At 33.4% G+C, this 18,689-nt stretch overlaps 1 protein-coding gene across 1 annotated transcript; it reads right to left on the bottom strand.

Moving 5' to 3' along the window:
- Nucleotides 1-289: 289 nt before the first annotated feature.
- LOC148117224 (serine protease 38-like) lies at nt 290-4,554 on the bottom strand. The gene is made up of 6 exons (XM_087903041.1): nt 4,459-4,554; nt 3,990-4,152; nt 3,469-3,704; nt 1,992-2,128; nt 901-1,285; nt 290-501 (listed from the first exon to the last, which is right to left on the bottom strand). The coding sequence occupies exons 1-6, from the start codon at nt 4,514-4,516 to the stop codon at nt 290-292; spliced, it is 1,191 nt and encodes a 396-aa protein (XP_087759167.1). The 5' UTR covers nt 4,517-4,554.
- Between the last annotated feature and the right edge of the window lie 14,135 nt (nt 4,555-18,689).

The following is an 18,689-nucleotide window of genomic DNA, read 5'->3' as shown; positions in this document are numbered from 1 at the left end:
AGTGAAATCATGGATATTAGAAAAAAAGGTCAGTAATTTCTAAACCACTACAATCCCTTCCAACAGTTGATAAAACTCCAGGATAATATTTGTTTTCACACTCACAGACAATAATAGTTTTCACCCTCAGGAACAAAAGTACTTTTTGAAAACAAACAGAGACAAGTGAAAGAAATCTTTGTCAATTACAGTGTTGAAGAAATTATGATATTGGAAATCTTGGAACTCACAAAGTTTTCGCTTAATCTAGATGAAGAGAATGTCATCTAAAGTTAGTAATTTCAACATGCTATAACTTGCCTGTGTATTCATGAGAAATAACAGCTGTCTTGTAGAGCCACAGTGTTTGGAGATTATCATTCCATATCATACCCAGGTGACATTCAGACAAGGAAATAGTGAGTTTTGACTGCCTAGTAGATTGTGATTCCAGTGAATGCTTATCTTGTAGGTCAGATTGAGGTGGCAATATCAGGGTAGGTTCTTCACTTAAAAGCCTGTCTGGAGATGCATGGGTACATAAAATTTAGGATAAATAATGGTATATTATATAATATTGAGGACCATAACCACTGGAGTAAAATATTAGAAGAGTTTGAGGGAAGGAAAATGAAATACCCCAGATAGAAAGAAAAGATGAAATATTTCAAAACAAAGAAAAAGTGAATGAAATAGAGTTTATGAATATAGGTAAACAGTACTGGGAGATGGAACTTTGAGGAAAATTAGATGATATACAAGTTACTTTGGGGATCTCGGCCTCAGAATGAATAATGCACTCAAAATAATTAGATATGTGGTAACTGCAGAAAACATCTTGTTTAGAAGTACTCAAAGTTTTGAAAATAGTTGTTCAGAGATGTGTCATTGGAAATTTACTGGCTGAAGAGAGATGATCACCTTGAAAATATAACTGTCTACTGCCTGGAAAGGAGTCTTTGTTGTTTGAAATAGAAAATACTGGAGGATTTCTTCGCTGTCTGTTCTGTGAGGAAGTAATTAATCTACTCAATGACTGGAGAGATAATCCATCATAGGAAATATTAGCATGGTTTATATCATTACTAAGATCATGTTCTACTCCAGGATAAGAACTGCAAAGTGAAGAAAAAATAGGATCCAGCAGCTTCACATTCATGTTGATAAGCCATCTGATCCATGGTAGATATGGGGCTGCCTTGATGACAAGAATAGGATTTTCACATGCCATTGAGGATTCACTGACGAGTCCTACCAATTCCCAATGACTGCCAAAGGTACAAAGGACAGGGCTACCTTGCTGTATCTGAATTAGAAAACAAGAAAATTCACATAAAGTTATGAGATACATGCTGAACACAAAGTTACTATACAAAATATAAATATTATCTATTATCTTAAAAACTGTGGGAAATATTTATTTTTCACACATTTGCACTTATAGGTAAGATTGACCTTTATTAATGAGTTATAAAACTTCTATCCAATAAATTGACTAAACTATATTTTCCATAAATTCTACCTCACAAGGGTTATCAGAACATGAACAGATAATGAATATCACATTGTGTATGTAAAAATAGTTGAAGAAAATGTGTTAATCACCAATAATTAAAACAACACAAATTTGTGAAAATAGAAAAAATTACTAAAAAATTATTATAATCAACAGATGCATGTCATTTAATTTATTTTTATTATCTATTCATTTTGAATAAAATATTAAATATTTATTTGGTAATAATATTCGAAATAAAATTATCTTTTAAATATATATATTAATGTGTATTCATTTATAATTTTATCTTTAATTTTACCTCTTTTTCTAATGTTCTATTTATATGCTCATATTCTTGAATCATAAAATAACTATGATGTTAAAATTTCATATAATCTAAAATCTTCGGATTATTAGTCAAAAAACCAATCATATAGTGTTCCTTATATATGACATATTGTACATATTTCATGTATTTCAACATAACTGAAATTGTTAGTTTTACATTAAGTACCCAGCAATCTTCTTTTTGATGATTCCAAATACATAGGTTATTACTTTTAGGCATGTGATTATGTTGATGGAGACAGAATGAAATGTCCAGAAATTTTACTGACAGCTTCTTCACATTGTTCTTGAATTTAGTATGTTCTAAAGAAGCAAACAACACAAGATGAAATAAATAGGTTATTCGGTCTCTTCAGGGTTTGGTATCATATTTCTTTTCTTTTGTTTACAGTATTTGCCATTTTTCTCACAGCTTAACAATACATTGAAACATATTAAAAGAAAATAGATAAATGAAATATTTGCACAATACTTCACTAAATAGTTTTGTTCCTATATAATTGTTTACTCATCACTGAAAATTTTACTTGTTTATTTGCTGTTATTATGAACACATTTCTGATGATCATTTCCAGAAAACTTACTAGAGTCAAGGTAATAGGGAGCTTGCTTTGTGCCAGTATCCCCTACTAATATCAGAAGATATATCCATAAATACTCAGGGTAATGAGTGAGAAGATTCAGACTAGCTTCAGCATGGTATGAATGGCTCTGATAGGCCTTATCCTTTGCTTGAGTTTTCTCTGTCTTGATATAAACCATTATATTACATTTCTAAAGCCAGTCACCAAGGTCCATTTTCTTAATTGCCCACTTCCTTCTTTTGAGACTGACAACCAGCCTCCAACTGTAAAAATACAGAAGTTCAGCAACCAAAAGTCCTCTTAGGGTCTCTTAATTAGCATGCTAATTCAAAATTGAACACTTTATCAACATTCATATTCCCCCATTTTTCTAAATTGTTTTTCTATGAGGTACATCTGTCAAATTTCTAATCAGAGGAGTTCTTTGTTACTCTGAAACAAATATCTCTGCCTACTTTTCCTTGTTTCTGTCCCCCTTTACCTAACCCTCTCATGTTTGCATCTTATTTCCTGCCTTCTATCCCTCTGTGACAAAGAAATTTCCTTTCTGGTGAGAGCTTGCTATTTGGTATTTTTTGAAAATACTTTTTCCTTCAACTTTCCTTGACTGTCTGTACATGAGTTAAACTATGCAAAAGAAACAGATACACTAATGTGGGTGACAGAATGCTCAAGAGGTCTAAACCCTACATAGAAGTTGAGAAGCAACAAAGGAATACTGAAAGGTATAAAAACCCACACTACACTTTATAGATATATCTAAATTATACCTTTAAATCAAGCTCTTCAGAATTCTTCAACTTCTATTTCTTTAAATATTTCTTTACTTCAAATTTTTTCATTGTTTTTAATCTTCACGAATGCTTATATTTTCCCAAATGCATCTTAAATTGGACATAGATTAATTTTTAACTTTCACAGTGTTTGTTTACTCTTATAATCTGGAACAATATATGTAGTACTACTTCATAACCTTCCATTTTATTTCCCATTAATTTAACGTATAAAGTAATTGTCCTTTGAACACCATGAAATAACTGATTGAGTATATTAGCTTACTCTGGTTCTGGTATACACTGCAACGTTGGTAAACACAGGGAAAGCAAGTTTTCCTAAGGATGTTGTAATATTGAGGAAGTACAATGTCTTTAATCTTAATTGGGACCTCCAAGAGGATCATTCCTATGACTCCTTTGACTGAATATTTTCCATCACGTGGATTAAAGCGGGGATGCAGGCAGATTTTGTCACCATGTAAAATTCCTTCTTTTGAAATATCAGAGTTCACATATTTCCTAATGAAATAGAAAAATATAAAATAATATACAATTAAATGAAAAATGTTCACTAACTAGTCATTCAAACACAGTCTCCACAAAGTGTTTACATAACAATGCCAATTATTTATATATGCAATGTAATTCACCATAGTAGTGGTATTTTTCTTTTTAGAACGAACAGTAGCAAATCTTAACAGTTTTAAGGAATATTTGTCTCTTAAATGCACAAAAATATAGTGTAATGACTGTAAGTAGTGACACTGGCCCAGTTAATTTTCTCAAAGGTATACACGTACTCACAGTTTAGTTAAACAGCTGAATGTGGACAGTATCCACCACTGATTAAGGATAACTCCTTGGCAGGTTTCATCTATGGATAGTAACCATGGGATGTTGTTAAATGTTGACACTGTGGCAGTTTTGGGGGCTAAGGAAGTTGACCACTGCTTTTGAGGGTTAAGTACTAGAAAGACACAAAGAGAAGAAAGAGTCATAGCCTGAAAATAGTAACTGAGTGAATGATTAATGTGATTGCTATCTGAAAATATTTGATAAAGATGAAAACATAGAAAATAATGAAAATGGGAAAAACATTAGTGATTGAATTATAAGTTTTGTTATAAGTAAACATGAGCAAATAATAGAAAATAACAGTCAAAAATAAGGGGCACTTAAAATATAAAGATAAAACGAAAGTAAAATCAAATACTAATATAAATGAATCTTAGAAGAAAAACTTATGAAATCATCTTAAGTACAGATATCTTACCACACCAACAGTAAATAAACAGTCCCCCAAATTGATAGAGGCAGTGCAGAGCTCTCATTATCACTCATAGAGTTGCAAATGCAAGATTCAAATGGATTAGGTACCAAGCTTATTTCAGATTGTAGAATGTTGAGATCATAGAAATTGCTTGTGAGGTAAATGCCTTCCTTAGATTATGACTAATAAAATAGAATGTTATAAATAAGAAACTTCTGGATTTTAAAGTGAAAGACAGTATAAAAGATATTTTACTATCATTAACACTTGGTTTTGATATAGTAGCAAGTTCCAATGTCTCAAATTTATAGTCTTATTTGAGATTTTACTGTAATATTATTTATCCCAAGATCTACCATTTAGTAAGTGTATAGAAAGGTATATTCTTTAAATTATTAATGAAATCTGAATTCTATTTAAAAATTACTTATAGATTCCTGTACACCATTTAAATTCAAAAATACATTTATTTATATATCCATGCAGTACTTTCTACTGAAAAATGCTTGTAAAATTTTTATAATATAAGTTCCAAATTCATATCTACTCTCATCCCCCAAACCTGTAAGTTTTAATGTATCAGTAGTTATTAATAAACAGTCTTATTTAAATGGCGTCATATTCTGAACATGTATATATAAAAAATAAGTATCTCCTCTTATGACACTTTTAATGAAACGTTGACTAACACTGTTTAAATCTTTCAAAAACAGTTAAGTGAAGCCAGATGGTTGTGGTGCACGCCTTTAATCCCAGCACTTGGGAGGCAGAGGCAGGCAGATCTCTGTGAGCTTGAGGCCAGCCTTTTCTGCAAAAGATTGTTTCAAGACAGGCTCCAAAGCTGGAGAGAAACCTTGTCTCAAAAACAAACAAACAAACATGGGATGGGTGGAATGGAGGATGGGTGGATATGGGAGCAGGAAGTAAATATCCTAATTAAGGGAGCCATTTTAGGGTTTGCAAGAGACTTGACTGTAGAGGAGTTCCCAGGTCCAAGGAGAGGTTGCCAGACTGTTCCTTGGGCAGCAGAGGAAAGGGTGCCTGAACTGGCCTTGTCCCATAGCCTCACTGATGAATATCTTGAATATCACCATAGAACCTTCATCTGGCAATGGATGGAGATAGAGACAGAGACCCACATTGGAGCACTGGTCTGAGCTCCTAAGGTCCAAATGAGGAGCAGAAGGAGGGAGAACATGAGCAAGGAAGTTAGGACCACAAGTGGTGAGTCCACTCACTGAGACGGTGGGACTGATCTAATGGGAGCTCACCAAGGCCAGCTGGACTGGGAGTGATGGAGCATGTAATCAAACTGAACACCCTGAATGTGGCTGGCATTGAAGGATGACTGAGAAGCCAAGGACAACGGCACTGGGTTCTGATTCTACTGCATGGACTGCCGTTGTGGGAGCCTGGTTTGTTTGAATGCTCACCTTTATAGACCTGGATAGAGGGGAAGAACCTTGGACTTCCCACGGGGCAGGGAACCCTGACTGCTCTTAGGACAAGAGAGGGAGGGGGAGGTGGCGAGGGGAGGAAAAAGAGAGACAGGGAGGAGGTGGAAATTTTTAATAAATAAATAAATAAGAAAAAAAGAAAAAAAAACAAACCAAATAAAACCCCTCACAGTTAAGTGAAATAACAAAACAAGAATACAGTAAACCTTGATAACACTGTGAAATTATTGTACTTGTTATCTTATGAATCATATCAACTAAAATTTTTGTTTGATTTCTCTTATCTTTTTGCATAAAAACCAACAACAAAATGGCTTGGAAATGATTTGTCTTTCTTTGCTTAACTCACTTATGATACATTGATACAAACAAAAAAAACTGCATACAGTGTAAGTCATAATCAGTTTCTCCATATTTAAGTCTCCAAAAGTAATAGTTAGTGATGTATCAAAAGATTCAGTAAGGTGCAAACCACTCCTGGGACTGGAGGTTACCTTTTGTGGGTGGTAAAATAAGTCTTGCTTTATCATTTTCTTCCCCATTTTTGTTAGTAACTCTATATTCTTCCATATTATTATTTGATAACTCCATTTATATTTCTATCATGTATATACATATTGGCACTGGGATTTGTCTCTACTGCATGGACTGACTTTTTGGGATCCTATTCTCTTTGTATGGAAACCTTCCTAAGCCTGAATGTAGTGGGGAGGGCCTCTGGTAAATATGGGATGATTTTTATTCCTGGCTATTTCATGCAATTATATAAATAATAATAATTTATTTAATAATGTATAATATAAATTATAATTAAGCTTTAATGTATTTCACGGATTCTTTAAATTACAGCATATACTTACTAGGAGAAATAAATATTGTAATATAATATTTAATAATCATTCAATTAGAGTGTTTTGACTTCTTAATAAATTATTATTATTACTTATATGTGTTTCTCTGTAAAGAGAAGCAAGTTTATTTAAACCGTTCAAAGCATTGTTAGTAGAATAAGTAATGTTCTCCTAGTACTATATGCTGTAATTTGAATCAGCACATTTTTAAAAAGTGTCTTAACTTAATAGAATGGTGAGTTACCCTCAATGAAACACATGAATGTTTCTGTGAAAGAACCACATTTTTAAAAAACTTTTCTATGTAGTGTTACCACATTTATAAGTTTTCTTGTGAAATGAATATATGTTTCTCTCTAAAGAGATGCAAGATTCCTTATACTGCTCACAGAATTTTTATTAGCACCGTGTTCTCCTAGTCACTATGTGCTGTAATTTGAAAGAATCAGCAGAATTTAATAAGAGTGTTTTTTCTTCTTAATAAATTCATGAGAATCCCTCAAAGAAATGTACTAAACTTTCTGTGAAGGAGGCACATTTCTTTTAAATTTTCTATGCACTTTTAGCACATTATTAAGATTTCTCAAAAATTGCATATCTGTTTCTCTCTAAGGAGAAGCAAGTTTCTTTAAACTTTCAAAGCATTGTTCATAATATCAGGAGTGTTTTCCTAGTAACTACATGCTGTAATTGGAAAGAATCTCCACATTTTTATCAGAGTATATTTAGCTACTTAATAGAAAAATGAGTTTCTTTTAGAGAAACACAAAGATTTCTGTGAAAGAAGTGTAGAGATTTGAAGACTGTGTTATAAAATGCAGGGATCATGCTACCTGTGCCAGGGGAGGTGTTGAGTACTGCCTTGGAATCTAAGAGAAGTTCCATGGAATGCTATGGGACATTTCAGAGTGACAAGTTCTCTGGCTTATAATTCTGAGAGCAAGTGTCACATACCCTGTGGTTTGCAGAAGTGGCTGGCCTGAGGCCACAGTCTCAGCTTAAAGCAGCTGTTCTGCTCACTGAAGGAAGTCTTAGAATAGATTGGGACAGTGAGATAATGTCTCTGGAGACCCTTGTTTAAAATAGGCTAGGATGTCTTGCAAGCCCCCAGACTACCCTTGCTACGTTAAGCTGCGTTGTGTGCATAATCTAAATAAGTCCTTGGTTAGCTCATGATCTATAGTTCCTCTTTAAACTGTTGACTGAAGCAATTGTTTCCAAAGCGTATAAAAGGATTACTTAATAAACACACAGCATGCAGTTTGCAAATGCTGTTTTCCGCACTGCATCCCTTGTGTCCTGGTTTGTTTGACACTCTTACCCAGGGACCCCCGACGCTCTAGACATTGACAAAGAAGCACCTTTCATTTAATTATTCTGTGCACTGTTAAAACATTTATAATATTTTTTGAGAAACTCATACACGTTTCTAAAGAGAAGCAAATTTGTTTAAACTGTTCAAATTATTGTTAGTGGAATAATGAGTGTTCATCTATTAAATATATGCTGTAATTTGAAAGAATCAATTCATTTTTACAATTGTGTACTTAGCTTCTTAATAGAATCGTGAGTTTATCTTAAAGATATACATGAGAATTTTGTGCGTTTCTTTTTTCTTTACTTTTAAAGATTCATTGTCTTTATTAAATTATCATGCTGTAGGCCACAAATATTTACAAATATCATTTCAGCTAATCTGCTTTTTTTCCATTCAAAAATTTACACTTCCTCCCCTCCTCCCATTCCCCTCCTTCTACCACACTCACCCTCCTCCCTCCTGCTCCCTCCTCAAGAGAGGACAGAGAACCCTGCCCTGCCCTGTGGTAAGCCCAAGCCCCCCTACATCCAGACCTAGGAAGCTTTGCATCCAAATAGACTAGGGCCCCAAAAAGCTAGAATATGCAGTAGAAACAATTCCCAGTGCCTTTACGAATGGTTTCTCAGTCAGCCCCCATTGTCAGCTACATTCAGAGAGTCCAGCTTGATTGCATGCTCATTCAGTCCCTGTCCAGCTGGATATAGTGAGCACCCATTAGAACAGGCACACTGTCTCAGTGGGTGGACCAACCCCTCACGGTTCAGACTTCCCTGCTCATCTTCTCCCTCCTTCTGCTCTTCAATTGGACATTGGGAGCTCAGTCTGTTGCTCTGATGAGGGTCTATGTCTCTATCGCCATCCCTTTCCAGACAAAGTTTCTATGGTGATATTTGCAATAATCATCAGTGTGACAGTTGGGCAAGGCCAGTACAGACACCCTCTGCTCTGCAGTGGTATGACCAACCCCTTATCATACAAAAGTCTTATCTCCAAAATATATAAAGAACACAAGAAACTGGACATGAAACTTCTAATTCACCCAATTAAAAAATGGAGTACTGAAGTGAAAAGAGAATTAACATCAGACAAAGTTCAAATGGCCAAAAGACACTTAAGGTAATGTTCAACCTCCTTAGTGATCAGGGAAATGCAAATCAAAACAACTTTGAGATACCATGTTACACCTGTCAGAATGGCTAAAATCAAAAACACCAATGATAGCCTATGCTGGAGAGGATGTGGAGTAAGGGGAACACTCATCAAAGGCTGGTGGGAATGCAAACTTGTGCAACCATTTTGGAAATAAGTGTGGCGGTTTCTCAGTAAATTGGGAATCAATCTTCCTCAGGATCCAGCAATACCACTCTTGGGAATATACCCAAAAGATGCTCAATCATACTACAAAAGCAGTTGTTCAACTAGATGACCCTCAATGGAAGAATGGATAAAGAAAGTGTAGGATATATATGTATTAGAGTACTACTCAGTGGTAAAAAATAATGACATCTTGAATTTTGAATGCAAATGGATGGAAATAGTAAACACTATTCTGAGTGAGATAACCCAGATCCAAAAAAATGAATATGGTATGTACTCACTCATTAGTGAACTCTAGCCACAAAGTACATTAAGCCTATAGTTTGCAAGCCCAGAGAAGCCATATAACAAGGTGAATGTAAATAAAAACATATATAGATCCTCCTGGAATTTGGAAGCAAACAAGATTCCTGGACAAAAGTTGAGAGCATGGGGGTTGAGTTATGTGTGGGAATGTGGTTGGGGGAAGGGAAGAGGGGGAGCAAGAAGGGAGAAATGAAAGACTGTAGAAAGCTTGGGGGAGTAGGAGGGTGGATATGGAGGAAGGGCTGATGTAGGAGCAGGAAAGAAGATATCTACATTAAGTGAACCATTTTAGGGTTGGCAAGAGACTTGGATCTAGAGGGGATCCCAGGAGTCCATGGGGATGTCTACAGCTGTATGTTTCTTTTATCTATTCTGTGTACTGTTAGCACATTTATAAGACTTATTGAGAAAAGCATATGGTTTTCTCTCTAAATGAAAAAAGTTTCTTTAAACTGTTCAAAACATTGTTAGTACAATAAGGGATGTTCTCCTAGTAACTATATGCTGTAATTTGAAAGAGTCAGCACATTTTTCTAAAAGTGTCTTTAGTAATAGAATTGTGAGTTATACTCAAAAAAGCATCTGAAGCTTTCTGTGATAGAGGCCCATTTCTTTTAAATTTTCTATTTACTGTTAGCACATTTATAGGATTTCTTGAAAAATGAATATATGTTTCTCTCTAAAAAGGAAAAAGTTTTTTAAACTGTTCAAAGCATTGTTCTTAGTATAAGGAGTGTTATCCTAGTAATTACATGCTGTAATATGAAAGAATCAGCACATTTTTAAAAGAGTCTCTTTAGCTTAAAAGAATTGTGAGTTTCCCTCAAAAAAATCACCCAAGGTTTTCTGTGAAAGAAGCATGTTTCTTTTAAATGTCTATGAACTATTGGGACATTTATAAGATTTCTTTAGAAACTCATAAGCATTTCTCTAAAGTGAAGCAAGTGTTTTGCAATGTTTCAAGACATGTTAGTGGAATAAGGAGTGTTATTCCAGTAAGTATATGCTGCAATTTGAAACAATAAATACAAGTTTATAAGAGTGCATTTAGCTCAATAAAATGGTGAGTTACCCACAAAGAAATGCATGAAAATTTCTGTGAAAGAAGATTGTTTCTTTTAAATTTCTATGCACTATTAATACATTTATAAGATTTCTTGTGAAATGAATATGCTTGTCTCACTAAAGAGAAGCAAGATACTTTAAAACAATTCAAACCACTATTAATAATATATGGAGAGTTCTCCTAGTCAATGTATAGTGTAATTTGAAAGAATCAGCACAATTTTATAAGAGTGTATTTATCTTAATAGAATCGTGAGTTACACTCAAAGAAATGCTCAAAGATTTCAGTGAAAGAAGCACAAGCACTTTTTTTTACCTTTCTGTGTAGTTAGCACATTTATAATATTTCTTGAGAAACTTATATGCATTTCTCTCTAAAAAGAAGCTAGTTTTTTAAAATTGTTCAAATAATTGTTAGTAGTATAAGAAGTAATCTCCTAGAAAATATATGCTGAAATTTGAAAGAATCAGTACGTTTTTATGAGAGTAATTACCTTCTTAATAGAATCTTGAGCTTTGATCAAAGAAACACACAAAGTATTCTGTGAAAGGAGTACATTTCTTTTAACTTCTCTATATACTGTTAGCACATTAATGAGATTTCTTGAGAAACTCACATGAATTTATCTCTAAAGAAAAGCAGATTTCTTTAAACTCTTTAAAGCTTTGTTAGTAGTCTAAGGAATGGTCTCCTTGTAAACATATGCTATAATTTGATAGAATCAGCACATTTTTAAGAGTGTCTTTAGCTTAATAGAATCCTCAGTTACCCTTAAAGAAATGCATGAAGATTTCTGTGAACTAATCATGTTTTTTTTAACTTTTCTATGCCATGCTAGCATATTTATAGTACTTCCTAAGTAAGTTGATGCATTTATATCTAAAGAAAAGCAAGTTTCATTAACCTGTTCAAAGTAGTTTTAGTAGAATAAGGATTGTTCTCCAAGTAATTATATGCTGCAATTTGAAAGAATTGTCACATTTTATAAAAGTGTCTTTAGCTTAGTAGAATTTTGAGTTACACTCAAAGAAACACACAAAGATTTATGTTAAAGAAACACATTTCTTTTAACTTTTATATGCACTGTTAGCACATTTATAAGATTTCGTGAGAAGCACATTTATAATATTTCTTGAGAAATGCCAATGTGCTTATCTCTAAAAGAAGACAGTTTCCTTAAACTGTTCAAAGCATTGTTAGACATATAAGGGATGTTTCCCAAGTAACTATTTGCTTTAATTTGAAAGAATCACCACATTTAAGGAGAATGCACTTACCTTCTTAATAGAATCTTGAGTTTCCCTTAAAGAAACCCTCAAAGCTTTCTGTGAAAGAAGAACATTTCTTTTAACGTTTCTATGAACTGTTAGCAAATTTTAAGAACCTTTTGAAAGGAATATGCATTTTTCTCTAAAGAGAAGCAAGATTCTCTAAACTGTTCAAAGGATATTAGCATAAGGGTGTTGTCTTATCACTATAGGCTGTAATTTGAAAGACACAGCACATGCTATTAAAAGTGTCTTTACCTTCTTTATTTAGTCAGGATTTTTTCTTAAAGAAATGCACAAAGCATTCTCAGAAACAAGCATGTTTCTTTTCTATTTTCCATGCACTGTTTAGCACATTTATAATATTTCTTGAGAAAATCATATGTATTTCTCTCTAAAGAGTAGCAAGTTCTTTAAACTGTTCAAATTATTGTTAGTAGAATAAAAAGTATTCAACTAGTAAATATATGCTATAATTTGAAAGAAGCGACACATTTTTATAAGTGTATATTTGGCTTCTTAATAGATTTATGAGATTGTCTTAAAGATATGGATGAAGCTTTCTGCATGTTTCTTTTATCTTTTCTAGGCACTGTTAGTACATTTATAAGATTTATTAAGAAAAACATATGATTTTCTCTCTAAATGAAAAATGTTTCTTTAAACTCTTCAAAGCATTTTTAGTAGTATAAGGTATATTCTCCTAATAATTATATGCTGTATTTTGAAAGAATCAGCACATTTTTATAAGAGTGTCTTTAGTAATAGAATTGTAAGTTACACTCAAAGAAACACATGAAGCTTTCTGTGGAAGAAACGTGTTTCTTTTAACTTTTCTATGCTCTGTTTGCACATTTATAATATTTCTTGAGACACCCATATATGTTTCTCTCTAAAGAGGAGCATGTTTCTTTAAACTGTTCAAAGCAGTTTTGGTAGAATAAGGATTGTTATCTTAGTAACTACATGCAGTAATATGAAAGAATCAGCACATTTTATAAGAGTGTCTTTAGTTTAAAAGAACCATGAGTTTCATTCAAAGAAATGCATAAAACTTTCTGTGAAAGTATTACATTTCTTTTAACTATTCTTTGCAATGTTAGCATTTCTCAAAAGAGAAGCAAATTTCTTTCAAATCCTGAGAGTATTGTTAGTAATATAAGGTGTGTTCTCTTATTAGCTATATGCTATAATTTGAAAGCATCAGCATATTTTTATATGAGTGTCTTTAGCTTAATAAAATCATGAGTTACACTTAAAGAAACACTCAAAGATTTTAGTGAAAGACATGTATTTCTTATACTTTTTCAATGCACTGTTTAGAATTTATAAAATTTATTATGAAACAAATATGCATTTCTCACTAAAACAAAGCAAGTTTTTTTAAATTATTCAAAGCATTTTTAGTAGTATATGAAGTGTTCTTATACAACTATATATTGTGATTGAAAAGAATCATCACGTTTTCTAGGAGTATTTAGCTTCTTAGTAGAATTATGAGTTTCTCTCAAAGAAATGCACAGAGCTTTCTTTGAAAGAAGCAGTTTCTTTTAACTTTTCTGTGCACTGTTAGCACATTTGTAAGATTTCTTGAGAAACTCATATGTGTTTCTCTCTAAAGACAAACAAGTTTCTTTAAACTGTTAAAAGCATTGTTTGTAGTATAAGGAGTGATCTTAAGTAACTACAAGTTTAATTTGAAAAAAATCAGAATATTTTATCAGTGAATTTAGCTTCTTAATATATTGTAAAATTCGTTCAAAATGCATGAAGATTTCTGTGAAAGAAGCACATTTCTTTTAACTTTTCATGCATTGTTAGCATAATTATAAGATTTGTTGAAAAACTCATGTGTTTCTAAAGAGCAGCAAGTTTTTTAAAAGTGTTCAAAGCCATGTTAGTACAAAAAGAAGTGTACTCTAGGTAACTATATACTGTAATTTGAAAGAATCAGCACATTTTTATGAGTGTCTTTAGCATAGTAGAATCATTAGTTACCCTCAATAAAACACATAAAGATTTCTGTGAAAGAATCCTGCTTCTTTTATCTTTTCAATGTTCTGTTAGAACATTTACAATATTTCCTGAGAGACTCATATGCATTTCTCTCTAAAGAGATGCAAGCTTTTTAAAATTGTTCAAAATGTTGTTAGTAGAATAAGGAGTGCTTGCCTAGTAAATATATGTTGTAATATGAAAGAATCAGCACATTTTTATAAGAGAGTCTTTAGTTTAATAGAATGGTGAGTTACCCTCAATGAAACACATGAAGATTTCTGTGAAAGAAGCTCGTTTGTTTTAACTTTTCTACTCAGTGTTAGCACATTTGTGGTATTTTTGTGAAACTCATATCCGTTTCTCTCTAAAGAGAATCAAGATTCCCTATACAAATCACAGAAGCATTATCAGCATAAGAAATGTTATCCTAGTCACTATATGCTGTAATTTGAAAGAATCAGCACAATTTAATAAGAGTGTCTTTAGCTTCTTAATAAATTCATAAGATTCTCTAAAAGAAACACACTAAGCTTTCTGTGAAAGAAGCACTTTTTAAAAATTTTTCTATGTACTTTTTGCATGTTTATAAGTTTCTCTCTGAGGAGAAGCATGTTTGTTTAAACTTTTCAAATCATATTTCATAATATAAGGAGTGCTTTCCCAGTAATTGTATGCTTTAATTTGAAAGTATCAGTACATTTTTATAGGAAATGCAAATCAAAACAACTTTGAGATACCATCTTACACTTGTCAGAATGGCTAAAATCCAAACCACCAACAATAGCCTATGCTGGAGAGGATGTGGAGTAAAGGGAACACTCATCCATTGCTGGTGGGAATGAAAACTTGTGCAACTACTTTGGAAATCAGTGTGGTGGTTTCTCAGGAAATTGGGAGTCAACCTACTTCAGGATCCAGCAATGCCACTCTTGGGAATATACCCAAGAGATTACCAATCATACTACAAAAGCATTTGTTCAACTATGTTCATAACAGAAATATTTGTAATAGCCAGAATCTCGAAACAACTTAGATGCCCCTCAATGGAAAAATGGATAAAGAAAGTGTGGAATATATACACATTAGAATACAATGACATCTTGAATTTTGCATCCAAATGGATGGAAATAGAAAACACTATTCTGAGTAAGATAACCCAGAACCAAAAATATGAATATGGTATGTATTCACTCATTTGTGGACTTTAGCCATAAACCAAGGTCATTAAGCCTATAGTACACAAGCCCAGAAAAGCCAAATAACAAGGTAAACCCAAAGAAAAACATATATAGATCCTCCTGGAAATTGGAAGCAAACAAGATTGCAGGGCAAAAGTTATGAGAATGGGAGGAGAAGGGGTGGGGTGAGTCTGAGGGAAAGGGGAGAGGTTGAGAGGGAAGGGAGAAGGGAAGGACTGGCAACAGCTTGGGGGAGTGAGAGGGTGGAGATGGAGAAAGGGTGGATATAGGAGCATGCAGGAAGATACCTACATTAAGGGATTCATTTTAAGGTTGGCAAGAGGCTTGGCTCTAGAGGGGATACCAGGTTTCCATGGGGATGTCCCCAGCTAGGCCCTTGGACAACAGAGGTGAGGGTACCTGAACTGTCCTTGCCCCACTATCACAAAGACATATATATATATATATATATATATATATATATATATATATATATATATTAGAATTTTTGTCCAGTGATGAGAGACAGAGACCCTCATCAGAGCAATGGACTGGCTTCCAAGGCCCACCAAAAGGCAGAAGGAGGGAGTAGATGAGCATGGAAGTCAGGGCCACGAGGTGTTGGTTCACCAACTGAGGCAGTGTGCCTGCTCACCAAATCCGGCTGGACTGGGTCTGAATGAACATGGGATCAAACCGGACTCTCTGATTGTGACTGACAATAGTGGCTGACAGAGAAGCCATTGATAAAGTCACTGGGACTTGTTTTTATGGCATGTTCTGGCTTTTTGGGACCCTAGTCTATGTGGATGAACAGCTGCCTAGACTTGGATGTAGTGGGGAGGACCTTGGACTTCTCACAGGGCAGGGTTCCTTTCACTCTCTCAAGCAGGGTGGGAGAGGGAGGAGGGAGTATGGGGAAGCAGGAGGGGATTGGGAAGAGGGAAGGAAGTGCAAATAATTAAATGGAAAAATAAAAAAGGAATCTAATACACTCTGATAAAAATGTGCTGATTTTTCTGAAGTACAGCACACAGTTACTAGGAAAACACTCTTCTTTTTACTACTAAGATGCTTTAAAAGTTTAAAGAATCTTAATTCTGTTTGGAGAGAAATGCATATATATTACAAAACAAATCTTATAAATGTACTAACAGTGCATAGAAAAGGTAAAAGAAAAGTGCTTCTTTCACAGAAAGCTTTGTGGATTTCTTTGAGTATAATCCATGATTCTATTAAGCTAAAGATGTTCTGATTCTTTAAAAATCTAATGATTCTTTCAAATTGCAGCATATAGTTACTAGGTGAACACTCCTTATACTATTAATAATTCTTTAGAGTTTAAAGAAACTTGCTTCTCTTTAAAGAGAAATGCATACACATATCTGAAGAAATATTATAAATGTGCTAACAGTGCATATGAGAGTTAAAAGAAACTTCCTTCTTTCACAGAAATATTTGTGCCATGTCTTTGAGGGAAGCTCAAGTATCTATTAAAAAACTAAATGCACTGATAAGTATGTGCTGATTCTTTCAAAGTACAGCATTTATTTACTAGAAGAACACTCCTTATACTACTAACAATGCTTTGAACACTTTAAGAAATTGATTCCCTTTAGAGACATACATATAAGAGTTTAAAAGAATGTGCTTCTTTTACAGAAAGCCTCATGCAATTCTCTGACTGTAACTCATGATTCTGTTAAGCCTAAAGACACTGTTATAAAATATGACCAGATTCTTTCAAATTACAGCATATATTTCCTACTAAAACACCTGTTTTACTACTAACAAACCTTTGAAGAGTTTAAAGAAATTTAATTTTCTTGAGAGAGAAATGCATAAACTTTTCTCCAGAAATTTTATGAATATGCTAGCAGTGCTTAGAATAGTTTTAAAAAACACGCTTCTTCACAGAAAACTTCATGCATTTATTTGAGACAAAATCATGATTCTTAAAAAGCTAAATATAATCGAAAAAATATGCTGTTTCGTTGAAACTACAGAATGTATCTACTAGGAGATCCCTTCTTAATCAACTAACAAGGCTTTTAACAGTTTAAAGAAACTTGTTCCTCTTTAGAGAGAAACAGATAGGAATTTCACAAAAATCTAATAAATGTGCAAGCAGTGCATAGAAAAGTTAAAAGAAACATATTCTTTCACAGAAATCTACATGAGTTATATGAGCAAAACTCATGAATTTATTAAGACCTTAACAACTTTAAACATAACCCTAAACCTAAAACTATACTTAACCCTAAATATAACCCTAACCCTAAAACATACCACTAAACCTAACAGTAAACACTAACACTAACCCTAAACCCTAAACCCAACCCTAAGACTAAACCTAACACTAACTCTAAACCCGTAGCCTAACCCTAATGCTAAACCTAACCCTAACCCTAACCCTCAACACTCAAATCTAAATCCTAACCTTAACCCTATTCCTACCTTAACCATGACCCCTCCAACCCTATCCCTAATTCTAACCATATCCCAAATCTAACACTACCTACTCTATCTGTAACCCTGATTTTATAATTTATTTAGAGATACCAAACAGTCTTACTTCACATTAAGTTAATGTGAACTTTTTTTTAGTACTAATAAGGAACAGCAGCTTTAATTGTAAATAAAATGACTATGGTATGGTCTAAGAAATACTTTAGAAAGAAGTATGTTTTAGCTGTCCATCAAATTTCAGCTTGACTGAAAACTATTTTATTTCCCACAATCTTTTTCATATTTAATTTTTATAGTTAGAAAATACAATTTTATTTACTTCCCTCAATAATATCAGAGTTCTAGAAGGTAAGCAATAGCTTTAACTCACAGGCCATTATACCATTTCTTTGTTATTTCTATGGCAGTAGGATCATTCAGAAATTTTCAGGCAGAAGGACATCAACTTTTAATCAATGCCTAGCTCCCATTAATTTACTTTGTTTATCACTCAGACATGTAATATATTTCTTAGTAGTGAGAAGTAGAATGACTAGGATAAGAAGTAGTTCTTTTTTCACTAGGCAAAGCTACATTGCCATCACGTTAGGGGTGGCTGATATTCCCCATAATATTTCCAGGAAAACTTCATATTTTCTAAAACTTGGGAAGTAAGTTAAAACTTTGTTAAGGAAAGAGAAGCACAATGAATATTCTGGGTTACAGAATGATATTGCTGTAGGCAAGAAGATGTAAGGGCAGTTTGCATAATGTTAATTTTGATAGAGTATAATTTTTAATCAAACAAAAACTAGAGGTCTATAACCTAAATAATCAGCTCCACTCAGATCAAGAGATAATTTCTCACAAACTCAATTGAAGAATAAAAACCTGATTAGAGTTGTGGAGTAGAATAGATGTAGCTTTGAAACCGAGGAATAACATCTTCTCAGGTCTAGGAGCAGTGGGGATTAAATTTTATTATTTTCCTGCAGCTGTGTAACTACAATACCATTGTAGGGATAGT

This window comes from Myodes glareolus, chromosome X (assembly GCF_982192425.1).
Source record: "Myodes glareolus chromosome X, mMyoGla1.1, whole genome shotgun sequence".
Classification (NCBI taxonomy): Eukaryota; Metazoa; Chordata; class Mammalia; order Rodentia; family Cricetidae; genus Myodes; species Myodes glareolus.
The sequence above is the reverse complement of the archived record's forward strand: the minus strand, read 5'-3'. Positions and strand labels throughout refer to the sequence as shown.